At 54.1% G+C, this 22689-nt stretch overlaps 1 protein-coding gene across 1 annotated transcript in view; it reads right to left on the bottom strand.

Annotated features, from left to right (window-relative positions):
* notch1b (notch receptor 1b) overlaps positions 1-22689 on the bottom strand; it is a 96145-nt gene that overhangs the window by 56273 nt on the left and 17183 nt on the right. The window contains 3 exon segments of the mRNA XM_080212439.1: positions 3587-3925; positions 5144-5409; positions 18656-18664. Coding sequence (XP_080068565.1) covers positions 3587-3925; positions 5144-5409; positions 18656-18664 — 614 coding nt within the window.

The raw sequence follows: 22689 nt of genomic DNA, 5'->3' as shown, positions 1-22689 counted from the left end.
CAGCCAGAGGAAACCCATGCAGACACAGGTAGAATGTGCAAACTCCACACAGACAGTCCAGAATTGAACTCGGGTCCCTGGCGCTGTGAGGCAGCAGTGCTAACCACTGTGCCACCCCAATTAAATCGGTCCAATCTCAGATTCCAAAGGCAGCACCTTGCCCAGTTCTCCCACACTGGGCGTATTCTCCGGAATCCTGTCCCTGTGTCTCTGGATATGGAACTCAAATCTCACGACCTCTTGACTCAGAGATGGGAGTGCACTGAACCACTGCTAAAAACTGTCAGAAAACCCCAAGTAGGTCCCAACTAACGTCTGACCAAGGAGATAATCCTAACGCAGATTGGGCCTAAACCTGACTCCAGTACCACCGTCATTAACTTTGAGTTGAAGTGACCTGGCCTTGCTAACCATTCAGTCCTACGGGAGATAAGTGTGGCCTCAGCGGCAACAGAAACATCCCATGAATGAATTGATAAAAGGGCTTGGGAAAATGCAGATTCATGTTCCATAAATACACCTCGATTTAACTTGACCTTTCTCTCCCAGAGGCCGACTCAGTGGTGGCATGTTTACAGAAGTTTCCGGTTTTATTTGTGTGTGCGTGTGTTTAAAGTTAGAATCACACAGAGCCAGGAACCAGGTAAGGAAACTGCGTACAGCTGATTACACAGCTGGTTCCTCCAAGTCTCCCAAAGAGGCTTCACTCGCTCCGCTAGGCCGCTCCACGCGGGGTGACCGTGTGAACGATTCCAGAGCCAGCCCCACCCCACAAACACTCTGTGTCCCTTTACAACTGATTCAGACATTTAGCAAAATTAAGAGATAATTAAAAAAACACAATTTAAGCGTGTGAGGGAACAATAATTTGGGTCTATTCCGAACAGGAAACTGTATCCACAGAGCTCAGAAACAGGAAGTCAAATTGTCAAAGCCCAAACTTCCTGTGATTTATATATTTAACCTTTGATTGCAATGTTCAAACACCTTCCCCAGCGTGGAACTCAGTCCCCCTCCCCCACCAACCCCCTCCTCTCTCACTCTCGGCGCGCTCCCTGTGGGCCGTCACTCTTCTCCTCCTCTTTCTAGGAACATGTGACCAGGATGAGGCCATTCAGCCCATCGAGCCTGCGACAGACGAACATCAGGCCTGTTCTACCATTCGATCGCAATCGACCTGTCCTCTACCCACCGTGATTCCAGGATCGAGAATACACTTCAGTAGAAACCATTCATCCGAGTTACGCTCTCCATTAACACCGACCCCCACCAGCCTCTTGTGGGGAGAGACTTCCCCGTTGTGCTGTACTCCACCCCCTCGCCCCATCCCCACCCCCACCACCCTCTCCCCACCCCCACCCCCAACCAGAGGAAAGTGTTTCTCTCTATTTTGAACCTTCACATCGATCTCTCTCTGTCCCTGTTTTATTCCGTGCTCATTTTGAACTTCAGCCCCTGGTTAGAAGTTTCAGTAAACTGTTATCTCAGAAAAACGGATTTCCTTCAATTTAATAACCACACAGCGAGCCATTAACAACAAGAATGTATATTTACATAGCATCCTCAATGCAGGAAAACTACACATGGCGCTGCGCACAGCAGTCCAATCAAACAGTATTTGAGACTGGGACGTGAGGAGATACAAGAGTGCGTTTGTTTTCAGGATCAATGAGGAGCGAGGCGAAGGGTATCTTACACAGGGAATTTCAAATCTCAGCTGCAAATTGCAGGGCTGCCAGGTTTGTGAGGTAGAGGGGAGGGTGCCCACCTCACACCTCCTGACATCTCAATGCCCAACTCGCTGGCAGCTGGAGAACGGACAAGAGGCTGCGATGCAGATGTTTCCTCTGAGATTACCAGCTTCAGCCAGTGCGCCGGGATAACTAATCCAGAGCCAGGATTCCACTCTCTGAACCTCCACCCCAAGCCTGGCAATCAGCACGACACAACACACACCCTCAACATCAAACACCTCTGCTCAAAACATCAACATCCCCCACATCAACCCCTCGATTAGATTCCAGTCTGGAACTCACTCCCGGGTATCTGTTATTCTATATATAAACCACCCCGAACCCCTCGATTAGATTCCAGTCTGTAACTCACTCCCTGGTATCTGTTATTCTATATATAAACCACCCCGAACCCCTCGATTAGATTCCAGTCTGTAACTCACTCCCGGGTATCTGTTATTCTGTATATAAACCACCCCGAACCCCTCGATTAGATTCCAGTCTGTAACTCACTCCCGGGTATCTGTTATTCTGTATATAAACCACCCCGAACCCCTCGATTAGATTCCAGTCTGTAACTCACTCCCGGGTATCTGTTATTCTATATATAAACCCCCCCGAACCCCTCGATTAGATTCCAGTCTGTAACTCGCTCCCGGGTATCTGTTATTCTATATATAAACCACCCCGAACCCCTCGATTAGATTCCAGTCTGTAACTCGCTCCCGGGTATCTGTTATTCTATACATAAACCACCCCGAACCCCTCGATTAGATTCCAGTCTGTAACTCGCTCCCGGGTATCTGTTATTCTATACATAAACCACCCCGAACCCCTCGATTAGATTCCAGTCTGTAACTCGCTCCCGGGTATCTGTTATTCTATACATAAACCACCCCGAACCCCTCGATTAGATTCCAGTCTGTAACTCGCTCCCGGGTATCTGTTATTCTATACATAAACCACCCCGAACCCCTCGATTAGATTCCAGTCTGTAACTCGCTCCCGGGTATCTGTTATTCTGTATATAAACCACCCCGAACCCCTCGATTAGATTCCAGTCTGTAACTCGCTCCCGGGTATCTGTTATTCTATATATAAACCACCCCGAACCCCTCGATTAGATTCCAGTCTGTAACTCACTCCCGGGTATCTGTTATTCTATATATAAACCACCCCGAACCCCTCGATTAGATTCCAGTCTGTAACTCGCTCCCGGGTATCTGTTATTCTACATATAATCCACCCCGAACCCCTCGATTAGATTCCAGTCTGTAACTCGCTCCCGGGTATCTGTTATTCTATATATAAACCACCCCGAACCCCTCGATTAGATTCCAGTCTGTAACTCGCTCCTGGGTATCTGTTATTCTATATATAAACCACCCCGAACCCCTCGATTAGATTCCAGTCTGTAACTCGCTCCCGGGTATCTGTTATTCTATACATAAACCACCCCGAACCCCTCGATTAGATTCCAGTCTGTAACTCACTCCCGGGTATCTGTTATTCTACATATAATCCACCCCGAACCCCTCGATTAGATTCCAGTCTGTAACTCGCTCCCGGGTATCTGTTATTCTATATATAAACCACCCCGAACCCCTCGATTAGATTCCAGTCTGTAACTCACTCCCGGGTATCTGTTATTCTATATATAAACCACCCCGAACCCCTCGATTAGATTCCAGTCTGTAACTCGCTCCCGGGTATCTGTTATTCTATATATAAACCACCCCGAACCCCTCGATTAGATTCCAGTCTGCTTGTCTATATATAAAGCACTTGTTTAGATGATGCATTAGTGCTCCCAGTGTGACTCTGTGAGATGTTGCAGTTAGAGAGACCCTTACCTGGGAGGCAGGTACAGTCATACAGTGCATCACCCAGCTGTTGACATGTTCCTCCGTTCTGGCAGGGGGAGGGTGAACAGGGAACGTAGCGACTCTCACAGCTGCGGCCAGTGTATTCAGGTGGACATGTGCACTGATAGGATCCGATCTGGTTCAGGCAAGTCCCCCCGTTGCGGCAGGTTGTGGGGTTCACTCCACACTCATTGATGTCCTGCTTACAGATTGGCCCGTGGAACCCCAGCATGCATTTGCAGATGTAGTGAGCTTCGAATGCCACACACTGCCCACCATTGGCACAGGGGTTGGAAGCACAGGGGTCAGCCTGTTGGCACTGCTTACCTACGACAATGATAAAGCATTCAATTAGCTCAATAACCATCACAAAGCAAGATAAGTGGCACTGACCCAATGGCTCCCAATCCCTTCACGGTCCTTGTACACCCTATCCCAGCATCAACTGACAACAGGTGGAACCTGTAACCCAGTGAGAGTCAGTGTGTGTGGGACCCATACCCCAGTGAGAGTCAGTGTGTGTGGGACCCGTACCCCAGTGAGAGTCAGTGTGTGTGGGACCCGTACCCCAGTGAGAGTCAGTGTGTGTGGGACCCGTACCCCAGTGAGAGTCAGTGTGTGTGGGACCCGTACCCCAGTGAGAGTCAGTGTGTGTGGGACCCGTACCCCAGTGAGAGTCAGTGTGTGTGGGACCCGTACCCCAGTGAGAGTCAGTGTGTGTGGGACCCGTACCCCAGTGAGAGTCAGTGTGTGTGGGAGCCGTACCCCAGTGAGAGTCAGTGTGTGTGGGATCTGTACCCCAGTGAGAGTCAGTGTGTGTGGGAACTGTACCCCAGTGAGAGTCAGTGTGTGTGGGACCCGTACCCCAGTGAGAGTCAGTGTGTGTGGGACCCGTACCCCAGTGAGAGTCAGTGTGTGTGGGACCCGTACCCCAGTGAGAGTCAGTGTGTGTGGGAGCCGTACCCCAGTGAGAGTCAGTGTGTGTGGGAGCCGTACCCCAGTGAGAGTCAGTGTGTGTGGGACCCGTACCCCAGTGAGAGTCAGTGTGTGTGGGACCCGTACCCCAGTGAGAGTCAGTGTGTGTGGGACCCGTACCCCAGTGAGAGTCAGTGTGTGTGGGAACTGTACCCCAGTGAGAGTCAGTGTGTGTGGGACCCGTACCCCAGTGAGAGTCAGTGTGTGTGGGACCCGTACCCCAGTGAGAGTCAGTGTGTGTGGGACCCGTACCCCAGTGAGAGTCAGTGTGTGTGGGAGCCGTACCCCAGTGAGAGTCAGTGTGTGTGGGACCCGTACCCCAGTGAGAGTCAGTGTGTGTGGGACCCGTACCCCAGTGAGAGTCAGTGTGTGTGGGACCCGTACCCCAGTGAGAGTCAGTGTGTGTGGGACCCGTACCCCAGTGAGAGTCAGTGTGTGTGGGAACTGTACCCCAGTGAGAGTCAGTGTGTGTGGGACCCGTACCCCAGTGAGAGTCAGTGTGTGTGGGACCCGTACCCCAGTCAGAGTCAGTGCTGGATGATCTCTGTGGTGCGTATCGGATGAACTTACCTGCCCACCCTGGGGGACAGCGACACTTGTAATCCCACAGGTTGTTTAAGAGTTGGCAGCTGCCACCATTTTGGCAGGGGTTGCTCAGACAAGCATTGTTGAGGGGGGTGAGACACTCACGGTCTGTATAACCCAGCTGGCACGTGCAGACGTAGCCCACACCCTGGTCCTGGGTGACAGGGCTGCAGGTTCCCTCATTCCTGCACGGTGAACTGGAGCACGGGTCAACAAACTGACATCGATCTCCAAAATATCCCAGACTGCACCTACAGAGAGAGACGGAGGGGACAGAGAGAGACGGAGGGGACAGAGAGAGACGGAGGGGACGGAGAGAGACGGAGGGGACGGAGAGAGACGGAGGGGACGGAGAGAGACGGAGAGGACGGAGAGAGACGGAGAGGACGGAGAGAGACGGAGGGGACGGAGAGAGACGGAGAGGACGGAGAGAGACGGAGGGGACGGAGAGAGACGGAGGGGACAGAGAGAGACGGAGGGGACGGAGAGAGACGGAGAGGACGGAGAGAGACGGAGAGGACGGAGAGAGACGGAGAGGACGGAGAGAGACGGAGGGGACGGAGAGAGACGGAGGGGACGGAGAGAGACGGAGAGGACGGAGAGAGACGGAGAGGACGGAGAGAGACGGAGGGGACGGAGAGAGACGGAGAGGACGGAGAGAGACGGAGGGGACGGAGAGAGACGGAGGGGACAGAGAGAGACGGAGGGGACAGAGAGAGACGGAGGGGACGGAGAGAGACGGAGAGGACGGAGAGAGACGGAGAGGACGGAGAGAGACGGAGGGGACGGAGAGAGACGGAGGGGACGGAGAGAGACGGAGGGGACAGAGAGAGACGGAGGGGACGGAGAGAGACGGAGAGGACGGAGAGAGACGGAGAGGACGGAGAGAGACGGAGGGGACGGAGAGAGACGGAGGGGACGGAGAGAGACGGAGGGGACAGAGAGAGACGGAGGGGACGGAGAGAGACGGAGAGGACGGAGAGAGACGGAGAGGACGGAGAGAGACGGAGGGGACGGAGAGAGACGGAGGGGACGGAGAGAGACGGAGGGGACGGAGAGAAAGATAGGAGAGATCGAGAGGCAGAGAGACAGACAGAGGGTGACAGAGAGAGACAGAGATGAGAGTGATATAGAGAGATCAAGAAAAGAATGAGAGAGAGACACAGAGAGATAGGGAGAGAGTGGAAACAGATGGTTACTGCCCAGGTCAAATATATCAACTATACCTTGTATTAAAAACTAAAGCAGATCAGAGTCTGTAAAATAACCTTGCTACAGTGTCTCTAACAGGACAAAATATCCCATGTCATAGGAAAGGAAATCAAATAAAATGTGAGATGGGGTCACATGAGGAGATACTAAGAAAGATGAGAGAAATCTGATCAAAGAGCTAAATGTCTAAACAGGGGAAAGCAATGGAGAGATTTCAGGAGGGAATCTCCCAGCTCAGGGCCCCAGTAGGGAGGGAATCTCCCAGCTCAGGGTCCCAGCAGGGAGGGAATCTCCCAGCTCAGGGTCCCAGCAGGGAGGGAATCTCCCAGCTCAGGGTCCCAGCAGGGAGGGAATCTCCCAGCTCAGGGTCCCAGCAGGGAGGGAATCTCCCAGCTCAGGCTCCCAGCAGGGAGGGAATCTCCCAGCTCAGGCTCCCAGCAGGGAGGGAATCTCCCAGCTCAGGGTCCCAGCAGGGAGGGAATCTCCCAGCTCAGGGCCCCAGCAGCTGAAGACATAGCCACCAATGGCGGAGATTGGAGACGTTCCTGAGGTCGGAATTAGCCAAGCGCAGAGATCTTGGAGGCTGGGAATTTGGAGGAGGGACAAGGCCACGGAGGGATGAGAATATTTGAATCCAGGAGTTGCTGGATTCGGTGTTACTGACGGAAAGGGACTGAATGGCAAACGGAACTTGCTGCAAACTGGGTCACAGTGATAGGGAGGGGGGAGGGCAAATGACCTGTGGGCAAGGGTCACCCTTTGGAGATGCCGGGATAAGGGTCGAGGGTCAGGAAGGTATGACCCTGTGGATCAAGGTCTATGGGTCGAGGGTCAGGGAAGTACGTAGGGGTGACCCAGTAACAGTCGTCTCTCTCTCTCTCTCTCTCTGTCAGCCCAGGACTGAATCCCATTCCGAGCAGCAGGAAGCTGAGCTTCTCATTGTTTGTTTGTTCCCAGTAGTTTCCTCTTGGGAGGCGACACTGCCTCCCCTTCTCCCCCTCCCCCTCCCTCAGCTTTGCCCTCTTCCTGTCGCTCCCTCCTCACAAACCTCCCTCTTTCCTCCCGTCCCGAATATCTCCTGGTGCGACTCAGTGTCTGAAGATTGTTTGAGAAGGAGCTGTGGATGTTAGACTGAGAACGTTAGGTGGTTATAAGCTGGTGTTTCTCACTCCTGGGGGGGGCTGCAGATGCGGCGCTCGTTCCCACAGAGAGAGAAATCTGAAGCAATTTAACAGCCAGACGCTCACCCCCATTTCCCGTGTTTCACTTGGATTGGGAGCTGAGATCAGGCCCCAACAAATGGCCACCCCTAATCTCCCCCGGGACTCACAGGGTAAAACTCACAGACAAACTCCCCAGCAAACAGAAACAAATCAAACGGCCCCCTCCCCCCTGCCCCCAGCCTCCCTCCATCCACTCCCCCCAACACCAAGCCCCCCCCCCAACTCCCTGCCCCAACCTGCACCCCCTCCCCCCACTCCAGCCTTCCCCCCCAACCCCAGACCCCACCTCCCCCCCCCCACCTCCCCTCTCCTGCCCCAGCACCCATACCCCCGCCCCAGCCCCCTCTGCTCCATCCTCCCCCACCACCCCACCCCTCCCTGAGAGACAGGGAGAGAGAGCGAGAGAGACAGGGAGAGAGAGAGCGAGAGAGACAGGGAGAGAGAGAGCGAGAGAGACAGGGAGAGAGAGCGAGAGAGACAGGGAGAGACAGCGAGAGAGACAGGGAGAGAGAGAACGAGAGAGACAGGGAGAGACAGCGAGAGAGACAGGGAGAGAGAGAACGAGAGAGACAGGGAGAGACAGCGAGAGAGACAGGGAGAGAGAGAACGAGAGAGACAGGGAGAGACAGCGAGAGAGACAGGGAGAGAGAGAACGAGAGAGACAGGGAGAGAGAGCGAGAGAGACAGGGAGAGAGAGAACGAGAGAGACAGGGAGAGAGAGAACGAGAGAGACAGGGAGAGAGAGAACGAGAGAGACAGGGAGAGAGAGAACGAGAGAGACAGGGAGAGAGAGCGAGAGAGACAGGGAGAGAGAGCGAGAGAGACAGGGAGAGAGAGAGCGAGAGAGACAGGGAGAGAGAGAACGAGAGAGACAGGGAGAGAGAGAACGAGAGACACAGGGAGAGAGAGCGAGAGAGACAGGGAGAGAGAGCAAGAGAGACAGGGAGAGAGAGAACGAGAGAGACAGGGAGAGAGAGAACGAGAGAGACAGGGAGAGAGAGAACGAGAGAGACAGGGAGAGAGAGAACGAGAGAGACAGGGAGAGAGAGCGAGAGAGACAGGGAGAGAGAGAGCGAGAGAGACAGGGAGAGAGAGAGCGAGAGAGACAGGGAGAGAGAGCGAGAGAGACAGATGCAAGCTGAGGGGTCAGGGTGGAATCCCTGGGTGGAGAGTAAGGGTGTGGAATGTCCTGCCTGTAACAGTAGTGGACTCGCCAACATTGAGGGTATTCAAATGATCATTGGATAGACATATGGATGATATTGGAATAGTGCAGGTTAGATGGTCTTTAGATTGGTTTCACAGGTTGGTACCGCATCGAGGGCCGAAGGGCCTGTACTGCGCTGGAATGTTCTATGGAACATTCAGACGGGGATCGCGCCTACGCAGCTCCTTCCCTGACTCTCGGGCCCAGAGTCCAGGCCATCACTCCCAGAACCAGTGAAATGGGGAAAACAGGGCAGCAAAATTATGCACAGCAAGCTCCCACTAGTAGCAATGCGATAAACGACAAGTTTATCGGTTTGTTAGTGAGGTTGGTAAAAGGATTGGCGCTGTGATTCGTGGCTTTTGTGGGGGAGGTGTTACCAAGCCAAGGTGGGTAAACTGAACAAAAATCAGTCATCATCAAACTCATAATGGACACACTGGAGGGGCTGAACGGCCTCATCATCTTCTCATATTTTCAGCGACATTTGATTTGATTTATTATTGTCACATGTATTAACACACAGTGAAAAGTATTGTTTCTTGTGCACTGTACAGACAAAGCATACCATTCATAGAGAAGGAAAGGAGAGGGTGCGGAATGTAGTGTTACGGTCACAGCGAGGGTGTAGAGAAAGATCAACTTAATGTGAGGTGGGTCCATTCAAAAGTCTAACAGCAGCAGGGAAGAAGCTGTTCTCGAGTCGGTCGGTACGGGACCTCAGACTTTTGTATCTTTTTCCCGAAGGAAGAAGGTGGAAGAGAGAATGTCCGGGGTGTGTGGGGCCCTTAATTATACCGGCTGCTTTGCCGAGGCAACAAAACGATGGGATGGAACATTGGTTTGTGTGATGGATTGGGCTGCATTCACGATCTTTTGTAGTTCCTTGCGGTCTTGGTTAGAGCAGGAGCCCAGACCAAGCTGTGATACAACCAGAAAGAATGCTTTCTATGGGGCATCTGTAAAAGTTGGTGAGAGTTGTAGCTGACATGCCAAATTTCCTTAGCCTTCTGAGAAAGTAGAGGTGTTGGTGGGGCTTTCTGAACCATAGTGTTGGCGTGGGGGGGGACCAGGACAGGGTGTTGGTGATCTGGACACCTAAAAACTTGAAGCTCTCGACCCTTTCTACTTTGTCCATATTGATGTAGACAGGGGCACGTTCTCCTCTACATTTCCTGAAGTCGATGACTGTCTCTCATTTTGTTGACATTGAGGGAGAGATTATTGTCACCGCACCAGTTCACCAGATTCTCGATCTCTCTCCTGTTCTCTGTCATTGTTTGAGATCCGACCCACTACAGTGATGTCGTCAGCAAACTGGAGAATCGAGTTGGAGGGGAATTTGGCCGCACGGTTATAGGTGTATAAGGAGTATAGTAGGGGGCTGAGAACACAGCCTTGTGGGGCTCCGGTGTTGAGGATGATCGTGGAGGAGGTGTTGTTGCCGATCCTTACTGATTGTGGTCTGTGGGTTAGGAAGTTCAGGGTTCAGTCACAGAGGGAGGTGCCGAGGCCCAGGGCATGGAGTTTGGAGGTGTGTTCCATGGGAATAATGGTGTGGAAGGCTGAGCTGTAGTCAATAAAGAGGAGTCTGATATAGGTGTCCTTGTCATCTCGGTGTCCCAGGGTTGAGTGCAGGGCCAGGGAGATGGTGTCTGCTGTGGACCTGTTGCAGTGGTAGGCAAACCGTACTGGACCCAGGTAGTCCGGGAGGCTGGAATTGATTCATTCCATGACTAACCTCCCGAAGCACTTCATTAATGATGGGTGTCAGAGCTATCGGCCAATAGTCATTAAGACACGCTGCCCGGCTTTTAGAGTCATAGAGGTTTACAGCATGATGGTCATCTTCTAGAAGCAGATAGGGACCCCAGACTGTTGTACAGAGAGGTTTAAGATGTCTGTGAATATCCCCGCCGGCTGATCCGTGCAGGATCTGAGTGCTGGTCCGGGTATCCCACCCGACCAGTCGCTTATCGTAGGTTAACTTCCGAGAAAGCTGCTCTGATATCTGCAAAGGTGATCTCGGACACAGGTTCCTCTGAGCTTTCCGGGATGGAGGGCCTGCTCTCGCTGACCTCTTACCCAAAACCGGTGTAGAATTCATCCAGCTCATCAGGAAGGGGTGCGTTGGACCCGGTGATTTTACCTGCCTCCATCTAGTAGCCTGTGATGTCTTACAGACCTTGCCGTAGTCAGCGGGAGTCAGTGTGGCTCGCCTGGGACTCTAGCATGGTCCGGTATTGCTTTTTGGTATCTTTGATGGATCTCCTTAGATCACATCTGGATTTCTTGTATTGGTCAGGGTCACCTGTGAACACCTCAGATCTGAACTTCAGCAAGCGGTGGATATCCCTGTTCATGCAGGGTTTCCAGTTGGGGAACACTTAGATTTTCCATATGAAACACATTCTCATTACAAAAAGCAATCTAAATAAAGTTAGCAATGGATCAGGGTTAGCATAGTGCGATAGAGCAGGGCTATATTGTGCAGGAAGCAGGGTTACACAGTGCGGGGAGCAGGGTTACACAGTGTGGGGAGCAGGGTTATACAGTGTGGGGAGCAGGGTTATACAGTGTGGGGAGCAGGGTTATACAGTGCGGGGAGCAGGGTTACACAGTGTGGGGAGCAGGGTTATACAGTGTGGGGAGCAGGGTTATACAGTGCGGGGAGCAGGGTTACACAGTGTGGGGAGCAGGGTTATACAGTGTGGGGAGCAGGGTTATACAGTGTGGGGAGCGGGGTTATACAGTGCGGGGAGCGGGGTTATACAGTGCGGGGAGCGGGGTTATACAGTGTGGGGAGCAGGGTTACACAGTGCGGGGAGCGGGGTTATACAGTGTGGGGAGCAGGGTTATACAGTGTGGGGAGCAGGGTTATACAGTGCGGGGAGCAGGGTTATACAGTGTGGGGAGCAGGGTTATACAGTGCGGGGAGCAGGGTTATACAGTGCGGGGAGCAGGGTTATACAGTGTGGGGAGCAGGGTTATACAGTGCGGGGAGCAGGGTTATACAGTGCGGGGAGCAGGGTTACACAGTGTGGGGAGCAGGGTTACACAGTGTGGGGAGCAGGGTTATACAGTGTGGGGAGCAGGGTTATACAGTGCGGGGGGCAGGGTTATACAGTGTGGGGAGCAGGGTTATACAGTGTGGGGAGCAGGGTTATACAGTGTGGGGAGCGGGGTTATACAGTGTGGGGAGCAGGGTTACACAGTGTGGGGAGCAGGGTTACACAGTGTGGGGAGCAGGGTTATACAGTGTGGGGAGCAGGGTTATACAGTGCGGGGGGCAGGGTTATACAGTGTGGGGAGCAGGGTTATACAGTGTGGGGAGCAGGGTTATACAGTGTGGGGAGCAGGGTTACACAGTGTGGGGAGCAGGGTTACACAGTGTGGGGAGCAGGGTTACACAGTGTGGGGAGCAGGGTTATACAGTGTGGGGAGCAGGGTTATACAGTGTGGGGAGCAGGGTTATACAGTGTGGGGAGCAGGGTTATACAGTGTGGGGAGCAGGGTTACACAGTGTGGGGAGCAGGGTTATACAGTGTGGGGAGCAGGGTTATACAGTGTGGGGAGCAGGGTTATACAGTGTGGGGGGCAGGGTTATACAGTGTGGGGAGCAGGGTTACACAGTGTGGGGAGCAGGGTTATACAGTGTGGGGAGCAGGGTTATACAGTGTGGGGAGCAGGGTTATACAGTGTGGGGAGCAGGGTTACACAGTGTGGGGAGCAGGGTTACACAGTGTGGGGAGCAGGGTTATACAGTGTGGGGAGCAGGGTTATACAGTGTGGGGGGCAGGGTTATACAGTGTGGGGAGCAGGGTTACACAGTGTGGGGAGCAGGGTTATACAGTGTGGGGAGCAGGGTTATACAGTGTGGGGAGCAGGGTTACACAGTGTGGGGAGCAGGGTTATACAATGCGGGGACCAGAGGTCGTGTCCCTTAGTGAAAATCAGTTTCCGAACTTTCTCCTCTGAAATGGTTTGTATCAGAAAATTCCAGCAGATTTCACACGAATGAGATTGTGTTGTGATGATGGGAATGGAATGAGAGGCAGAATGACCAACGGAGAGATGGGGTGAATTAAAGGGAGACAGAGAGCACGATAGAGGGAGAGAGAATGAGGGCATGTGGGACAGATGGAGAGTGGGAATGTGGGGGAGATGGTGAGCATTTGAGAGAGTGGTGCGGGGGGGTGGAATGGGGAGAAAGGGATGGAGAGATTAGGAGAGCGGGACAGGGAGATAGAGAATCCAAAGAGAGAGCAGATACGGAGCGAGACAGATGCAAGGCAGAGATAGAGAGACTGCGGCAGTGAGACACAGAGCGGGAGAGAGAGAACGAGGCAGAGGACAAGAACGAGAAGGAGGGGATGACTGAGAGACTGAGGAGGAGAGATTTGCTCATGTTGAGGGGGGTGGGGGTTGTTGCTGGGGTTTGGCGGGGAGCTGCTGGGGGGGCTGGGGATTTTCTGAGGGGTGTGGGGGGGGGTGGTTATTTGCAGGAGGTAAAGGGGGATTTGTTGGGGGAGGTGGGGAGATGCTGGGTGTGTGGGGGGGATTTTTTGGGCAGGTGGGGGATTTTATGGGGTGGGTGTAGGGGGAGCTGCTGGGGGGGTGAGGGGATTTGCTGGGGGGGTATGGGGGGGAGCTGCTGGGGGGTATGGGGGGGAGCTGCTGGGGGGGGTGAGGGGATTTGCTGGGGGGTATGGGGGGGAGCTGCTGGAGGGGGGGTGGGGGGAGGTGAGGGGATTTGCTGGGGCAAAGGGAGCAAATTCTCCATCACTCTGACTGTCTCTGCCTCCCAATCACAGCTACCAACAATCCTGAACAAATGGAATCAGCAGCGAGAGCTCTCATTTACTCAACAACTTGGTGAAGGTGTGTCAAAGATCCTCGTTTGGCCCAAAGCTCGCACCAAACCAATGAGAAACTACAGGGTCCCTCAGTGCAGCCTCAACACTAATAATCATCATTCTCTCCCTCAAACTTCACTCAGGAAGGTTACCCACAGCCCCCAGTGAGAGTCAGTATATGTGTGGGACCCGTACCCCAGTGAGAGTCAGTGTGTGTGGGACCCGTACCCCAGTGAGAGTCAGTGTGTGTGGGACCCGTACCCCAGTGAGAGTCAGTGTGTGTGGGACCCGTACCCCAGTGAGAGTCAGTGTGTGTGGGACCCGTACCCCAGTGAGAGTCAGTGTGTGTGGGACCCGTACCCCAGTGAGAGTCAGTGTGTGTGGGACCCGTACCCCAGTGAGAGTCAGTGTGTGCGGGACCCGTACCCCAGTGAGGACCCGTACCCCAGTGAGAGTCAGTGTGTGTGGGACCCGTACCCCAGTGAGAGTCAGTGTGTGTGGGACCCGTACCCCAGTGAGAGTCAGTGTGTGTGGGACCCGTACCCCAGTGAGAGTCAGTGTGTGTGGGACCCGTACCCCAGTGAGAGTCAGTGTGTGTGGGACCCGTACCCCAGTGAGAGTCAGTGTGTGTGGGACCCGTACCCCAGTGAGAGTCAGTGTGTGTGGGACCCGTACCCCAGTGAGAGTCAGTGTGTGTGGGACCCGTACCCCAGTGAGAGTCAGTGTGTGTGGGACCCGTACCCCAGTGAGAGTCAGTGTGTGTGGGACCCGTACCCCAGTGAGAGTCAGTGTGTGTGGGAACTGTACCCCAGTGAGAGTCAGTGTGTGTGGGACCCGTACCCCAGTGAGAGTCAGTGTGTGTGGGACCCGTACCCCAGTGAGAGTCAGTGTGTGTGGGACCCGTACCCCAGTGAGAGTCAGTGTGTGTGGGAGCCGTACCCCAGTGAGAGTCAGTGTGTGTGGGAACTGTACCCCAGTGAGAGTCAGTGTGTGTGGGACCCGTACCCCAGTGAGAGTCAGTGTGTGTGGGACCCGTACCCCAGTGAGAGTCAGTGTGTGTGGGACCCGTACCCCAGTGAGAGTCAGTGTGTGTGGGACCCGTACCCCAGTGAGAGTCAGTGTGTGTGGGACCCGTACCCCAGTGAGAGTCAGTGTGTGTGGGACCCGTACCCCAGTGAGAGTCAGTGTGTGTGGGACCCGTACCCCAGTGAGAGTCAGTGTGTGTGGGACCCGTACCCCAGTGAGAGTCAGTGTGTGTGGGACCCGTACCCCAGTGAGAGTCAGTGTGTGTGGGACCCGTACCCCAGTGAGAGTCAGTGTGTGCGGGATCCGTACCCCAGTGAGAGTCAGTGTGTGCGGGACCCGTACCCCAGTGAGAGTCAGTGTGTGCGGGACCCGTACCCCAGTGAGAGTCAGTGTGTGCGGGACCCGTACCCCAGTGAGAGTCAGTGTGTGCGGGACCCGTACCCCAGTGAGAGTCAGTGTGTGCGGGACCCGTACCCCAGTGAGAGTCAGTGTGTGTGGGACCCGTACCCCAGTGAGAGTCAGTGTGTGTGGGACCCGTACCCCAGTGAGAGTCAGTGTGTGCGGGACCCGTACCCCAGTGAGAGTCAGTGTGTGCGGGACCCGTACCCCAGTGAGAGTCAGTGTGTGCGGGACCCGTACCCCAGTGAGGACCCGTACCCCAGTGAGAGTCAGTGTGTGTGGGACCCGTACCCCAGTGAGAGTCAGTGTGTGTGGGACCCGTGCCCCAGTGAGAGTCAGTGTGTGTGGGACCCGTACCCCAGTGAGAGTCAGTGTGTGTGGGACCCGTACCCCAGTGAGAGTCAGTGTGTGTGGGACCCGTACCCCAGTGAGAGTCAGTGTGTGTGGGACCCGTACCCCAGTGAGAGTCAGTGTGTGTGGGACCCGTACCCCAGTGAGAGTCAGTGTGTGTGGGACCCGTACCCCAGTGAGAGTCAGTGTGTGTGGGACCCGTACCCCAGTGAGAGTCAGTGTGTGTGGGACCCGTACCCCAGTGAGAGTCAGTGTGTGTGGGAACTGTACCCCAGTGAGAGTCAGTGTGTGTGGGACCCGTACCCCAGTGAGAGTCAGTGTGTGTGGGACCCGTACCCCAGTGAGAGTCAGTGTGTGTGGGACCCGTACCCCAGTGAGAGTCAGTGTGTGTGGGAGCCGTACCCCAGTGAGAGTCAGTGTGTGTGGGAACTGTACCCCAGTGAGAGTCAGTGTGTGTGGGACCCGTACCCCAGTGAGAGTCAGTGTGTGTGGGACCCGTACCCCAGTGAGAGTCAGTGTGTGTGGGACCCGTACCCCAGTGAGAGTCAGTGTGTGTGGGACCCGTACCCCAGTGAGAGTCAGTGTGTGTGGGACCCGTACCCCAGTGAGAGTCGGTGTGTGTGGGAACTGTACCCCAGTGAGAGTCAGTGTGTGTGGGAGCCGTACCCCAGTGAGAGTCAGTGTGTGTGGGGGGCTGGTGTGGAAACTTCACACCACCCTGATGCCAAAATGTTAAAAAACAGTAAAGAGCTGCAGTCGGCAGGATGTTTGGGACAGATGGCTCTCTGACCTTTGATCCTGAAACTAATGTTAAGCTTGGCGTTCGTTTTCCCATCCTGCCGGGGAGGCCGGCAGCCATCTGCTACTGGCGATGGTGTGGGGGAGGGCGCTGGCTACTCCCAGTCACTGAAAGGAAGGTGCATTGTGATGGAGAACACCCTCAGCTATGCAGCGCTCATCGCTATTCCCTCCAGCCCAGCCTCTCTGCTCCCCCGCCCCTCCCCCTCTCCCCCCCCCCCGCTGCCCCCCTTCCAGCGGTGCTCACGTTCCGAGCTCACCCCCCACCACCCGCCTCGCTTCAGCTGCCTGCTCCTAATTCAGCAACCCGAGCAGAGGTTTAATGAGTCGTCACCAACCATTCGCTTAGCGCCCACCTCGCCCCAGCCGAGGTGAGTTAGTACCTCTCCTTTCTTACCTGTTCCCTATCTTTACTGTGAGTTTACTCTGGCCTGCACTGGCGTCTCCCCACCCCCCCCGCTCCTCCCACTCCCCCCACACTGTGTCTTCACTCTGTCTGAGGTGACCGTGTCAATAAAATCACATTCATCGCAATGGGAGTTGAATCAACTGGAAACATTCCAGATTCCCAAAAGTTAATGGGGAATGAGAAGCCGGAGCAGTCAGGCAGTAGGTGATTCAAAACACCTGCCCTGGGGCTGCAGGGTCTAACACAGCCTAATCAAACCTGAAGCCTGGGGCTTCTAACTGCTGAGTCTCCCTTTTCTCATAAAATACAACCTCTGCCTTTCTGGTTCCCATACGCAATGCCTCCTTCCTCCCCCACCACAAACATGGATTAACGGGGTTCAGATGCTGACTGACGCTTGCTGTACCTGTCCTGGGAGTGTTTGATGGGGGGACAGCGTAGAGGGAGCTTTACTCTGTATCTAACCCCGTGCTGAACCTGTCCTGGGAGTGTTTGATGGGGGACAGTGTAGAGGGAGCTTTACTCTGTATCTAACCCCGTGCTGTACCTGTCCTGGGAGTGTTTGATGGGGACAGTGTAGAGGGAGCTTTACTCTGTATCTAACCCCGTGCTGTACCTGTCCTGGGAGTGTTTGATGGGGACAGTGTAGAGGGAGCTTTACTCTGTATCTAACCCCGTGCTGTACCTGTCCTGGGAGTGTTTGATGGGGGGACAGTGTAGAGGGAGCTTTACTCTGTATCTAACCCCGTGCTGTCCCTGTCCTGGGAGTGTTTGATGGGGACAGTGTAGAGGGAGCTTTACTCTGTATCTAACCCCGTGCTGTACCTGTCCTGGGAGTGTTTGATGGGGGACAGTGTAGAGGGTGTTTTACTCTGTATCTAACCCCGTGCTGTACCTGTCCTGGGAGTGTTTGATGGGGGGACAGTGTAGAGGGAGCTTTACTCTGTATCTAACCCCGTGCTGTACCTGTCCTGGGAGTGTTTGATGGGGGGACAGTGTAGAGGGAGCTTTACTCTGTATCTAACCCCGTGCTGTACCTGTCCTGAGAGTGTTTGATGGGGGGACAGTGTAGAGGGAGCTTTACTCTGTATCTAACCCCGTGCTGTACCTATCCTGGGAGTGTTTGATGGGGACAGTGTAGAGGGAGCTTTACTCTGTATCTAACCCCGTGCTGTACCTGTCCTGGGAGTGTTTGATGGGGGACAGTGTAGTGGGTGTTTTACTCTGTATCTAACCCCGTGCTGTACCTCTCCTGGGAGTGTTTGATGGGGGGACAGTGTAGAGGGAGCTTTACTCTGTATCTAACCCCGTGCTGTACCTGTCCTGGGAGTGTTTGATGGGGGACAGTGTAGAGGGAGCTTTACTCTGTATCAAACCCCGTGCTGTACCTGTCCTGGGAGTGTTTGATGGGGGGACAGTGTAGAGGGAGCTTTACTCTGTATCTAACCCCGTGCTGTACCTGTCCTGGGCGTGTTTGATGGGGGGACAGTGTAGAGGGAGCTTTACTCTGTATCTAACCCCGTGCTGTACCTGTCCTGAGAGTGTTTGATGGGGGGACAGTGTAGAGGGAGCTTTACTCTGTATCTAACCCCGTGCTGTACCTATCCTGGGAGTGTTTGATGGGGACAGTGTAGAGGGAGCTTTACTCTGTATCTAACCCCGTGCTGTACCTGTCCTGAGAGTGTTTGATGGGGGGACAGTGTAGAGGGAGCTTTACTCTGTATCTAACCCCGTGCTGTACCTGTCCTGAGAGTGTTTGATGGGGGGACAGTGTAGAGGGAGCTTTACTCTGTATCTAACCCCGTGCTGTACCTATCCTGGGAGTGTTTGATGGGGGACAGTGTAGAGGGAGCTTTACTCTGTATCTAACCCCGTGCTGTACCTGTCCTGATGGGTCTCTCTGAATGACTAAATGCTGTTGTAGAGTGAGGTTACTGGCTCGTGAAGAAGGGTTTACACTGTCCAACGCAATGCCTCCATACCCTGCTCCACTGTGTAACGCTCCCACTTTCAGACACACAACATCTGCAGAGACACAGACAGGGTATTCCTGTCCATCTCTGATTCCAGAGCTTGCGTGACTCCACAGGTTGGAAATAGGGAACTGAAGTTAACAGAGAAACCACAGTGAGGAACAAGAACTGCAAAAATGAAAACATTTCTCAAGTGAAAGAGGAAGATCAGGAATATGTTGGCGAGATCCCCGAGTTAGGACCAGGATTCAGAGGGCAGGATGTTGGGTAGGAACAGACACTGAATGGCACTGGGGTGGGGCAGGCGGTTTTGGGTCATGTCAGAGGCAGCTACTGATGTAAATCCAGATAAAAGCAAAACGAAAGTGTGTGTGTTTCGATTGGCAGCTCGAGAGACCGTTTCCTGCTCCATCAAGCCACACACACACACACACCACAGAGCATCGCCAGTGGCAGCAAGTCCCAGAGGGCCCAGGGTTCACACCAGGCAAGAAAAGCCAGAGAGAAAACCCCTCACGGCTCCCAGAGACAATGAGAGAACACTGCACAACACCCCCTTACAACACCCACTGTGACTCTGAGCCAATAATGCAGGCTGACAAATCCACTGTCAGTGCTGAGGGAGTGCCGCACTGTCAGAGGGTCAGTGCTGAGGGAGTGCCGCACTGTCAGAGGATCAGTGCTGAGGGAGTGCCGCACTGTTAGAGGGTCAGTACTGAGGGAATGCTGCACTGTCAGAGGGTCAGTGCTGAGGGAGCGCCGCACTGTCAGAGGGTCAGTGCTGAGGGAGTGCCGCACTGTCAGAGGATCAGTGCTGAGGGAGTGCCGCACTGTCAGAGGGTCAGTACTGAGGGAATGCTGCACTGTCAGAGGGTCAGTGCTGAGGGAGTACCGCACTGTCAGAGGGTCAGTGCTGAGGGAGTGCCGCACTGTCAGAGGGTCAGTGCTGAGGGAGTGCCGCACTGTCAGAGGGTCAGTGCTGAGGGAGTGCCGCACTGTCAGAGGGTCAGTGCTGAGGGAGTGCCGCACTGTCAGAGGATCAGTGCTGAGGGAGTGCCGCACTGTCAGAGGGTCAGTACTGAGGGAATGCTGCACTGTCAGAGGGTCAGTGCTGAGGGAGCGCCGCACTGTCAGAGGGTCAGTGCTGAGGGAGTGCCGCACTGTCAGAGGGTCAGTGCTGAGGGAGTGCCGCACTGTCAGAGGATCAGTGCTGAGGGAGTGCCGCACTGTCAGAGGGTCAGTACTGAGGGAATGCTGCACTGTCAGAGGGTCAGTGCTGAGGGAGCGCCGCACTGTCAGAGGGTCAGTGCTGAGGGAGTGCCGCACTGTCAGAGGATAAGTGCTGAGGGAGTGCCGCACTGTCAGAGGGTCAGTACTGAGGGAATGCTGCACTGTCAGAGGGTCAGTGCTGAGGGAGTACCGCACTGTCAGAGGGTCAGTGCTGAGGGAGTGCCGCACTGTCAGAGGGTCAGTGCTGAGGGAGTACCGCACTGTCAGAGGGTCAGTGCTGAGGGAGTGCTGCACTGTCAGAGGGTCAGTGCCGCACTGTTGTTGTTGCTATCGCCAGCTACCCTACATCTGCTGGATATAAATGATCTGGTGTTGCTGTGATACAGAGCGGGTGCCCTGCCCTCGCTATTCTTGGTCTTTTTATCCTTCAACAAACCCTTAAAACTAAATGTCTCAGTCTTGATCACACTGCTGATTGTGGGATCTTACTGTGCGTCAATTGCCTCCTGTATATCGAACAGTCACTGCACTCTGGGGAGTGATTGGCTGGCTGGACGTGTCTCTGAGATATCGCGGGGTGAAAGGCGCTATCGCAATGCAGTCAGAAACAGTGTAGATATTGAGAAAGGCCATCCTAAAATTACAACACTTCCGGGCACCCACGTACAAACTCCCCAACCACAAACTCAGCACCGTTCATCAATAACTTCTGAAACTGTCTATAATCTGCAGCGTGGGCAGTTACCTCATTCAGAGTTAGAACCTAACAGACAGTTCCAGAATGAGTCTGAGACTCAACTGCACTTTCAATTTATTACTCGATATAACGGTTTTGTTTAACTCAATTATCGGCTGTGACTGCGAGGGACAAGGTCAAAGTTCACTGGCCATCTCTCACTCCCCTCGAGGCTGTCAGCTGCCTGACCGAGTCCCTGCTCGGTCACTACAGAGAGTGGTTAACAATCACCCACATTGCTGTGGACCTGGAGTCACATGTAGGCCAGACCGGGTAAGGACGGCAGATTTCCTTCCCTAAAGGACATTAGTGACCCAGATGGGTTTTTACAACAATCTCTTTGTCCCCCTGCTCACCATAATTCAGACCACTTTTTATTTTCCATTCCTTGTCTCCCACGCTGGGGTTTGATCGCACGTCCCCAGAATCACTGTGCCTGGATTGCCAGCCCAGTAACATACCCACGCTGCTATCACAACAGTAACACACTGTGTAGTGCACTCCTGTAGTTATATCAAAATTAACTCACTACACAGACTTGGAAAAGATAAGGTCTGATCGATCCCTTTCCGACTATGCAGCGGTTCCACAGGGTTAACACAGATAACACATTTCCATTTGTGGGGGAGACCAGAGCCAGGGGTTCATCAATATAACACCCTCCCAAATAAATCCCATCAGCAACTCAAACTTTACCCAGGGAGTGGGAGAATGTGGGACTCGGTCCCACGGGGAGTGGGGGAGAATGTGGGACTCGCTCCCACGGGGAGTGGGGAGAATGTGGGACTCGCTCCCACAGGGAGTGGGGAGAATGTGGGACTCGCTCCCACGGGGAGTGGGGGAGAATGTGGGACTCGCTCCCACAGGGAGTGGGGAGAATGTGGGACTCGCTCCCACGGGGAGTGGGGAGAATGTGGGACTCGCTCCCACGGGGAGTGGGGAGAATGGGGGACTCGCTCCCATGGGGGAGAATGTGGGACTTGCTCCCACGGGGAGCAGGGAGAATGTGGGACTCGCTCCCACGGGGAGTGGGGAGAATGTGGGACTCGCTCCCACGGGGAGTGGGGAGAATGTGGGACTCGCTCCCACGGGGAGTGGGGAGAATGTGGGACTCGCTCCCACAGGGAGTGGTTCAGGTGAATCGTGTCGATACATTTAAGGGGGAAGTTGGGATAAACACATAATGAAGAAAAGGGATAGAGAGATAAGAGAGGGAGGAGGAAGTTGAAGCGGAGCAGGAACAGCAGCGTACATGATGGGCTGAGTGGCCAGTTTGTGTAAAATTGCAATTCTCAGGTTGAAGAGGAGGTTTGAATGGTAATTCTCCCGTTACAGTTCATGCTGCGCGGCTGATAAAAAGACAAGAATGAGTTATTGTGTGTGCCACTGCACCAGTTCCCTGGTTAATGTTCAACACAAGTGGTTTGAAGTGAATAAGTGACTTCTGTCTTTGGATTAAATATTGAATCTGACGTTTCACCTCGAGATCAAACATCAAAGCTCGCGGCTAAAACACGTTTGCTCCCCAAACAAGTGTAAACAACACCTAGAGTAATACCTCGACGGAAATGTCTCAGTATGTCAGACCTCTGCCCAATCTGGGACTCAGGAACAGTCACCTGGGAAGTCCAAGCTTCACGACTGCAATTAACCTCAGTTCCATCGGGGAGGAAAAGGAGCCAAGTGTCTGCAACAATCTTTCGCCAGAAGTGCCGAGTGGAATGTCCACCTCGGTCTCCTCCAGCGGGTCCCCAACATCTCAGTTGTCAGTCTCCAGCCAATTCAGTTCACTGCCAAGAAGCTGCTAAAGGCACGGGGATATTGCAAAGGTTTGGGTCCTGACAATATTCCTCCAGACTTGTGTTCCGGAGCTGGCTATTCCCCCCGCCACACTGTTCCAGTACAGCTACAACACTGGCATCTACCCAGCGATGTGGAAAATTGTCCAGACAGGGCAGTGTGGTGACACAGAGCTTAGCACAGCTGTCTCACAGCACCAGGGACCCGGGGCCGAATGTTACAGCTTCGCTCGAGCAAGACCAGAAATTCCCGCCCGAGGACTTTTCCATTCTCCGCCCCTCGCCCGCTCCGATTGGCAGTACAATTACAAC

The sequence above is a fragment of the Carcharhinus amblyrhynchos genome, chromosome 25 (assembly GCF_965287045.1).
Source record: "Carcharhinus amblyrhynchos chromosome 25, sCarAmb.v2.hapA, whole genome shotgun sequence".
Classification (NCBI taxonomy): Eukaryota; Metazoa; Chordata; class Chondrichthyes; order Carcharhiniformes; family Carcharhinidae; genus Carcharhinus; species Carcharhinus amblyrhynchos.
The sequence above is the reverse complement of the archived record's forward strand: the minus strand, read 5'-3'. Positions and strand labels throughout refer to the sequence as shown.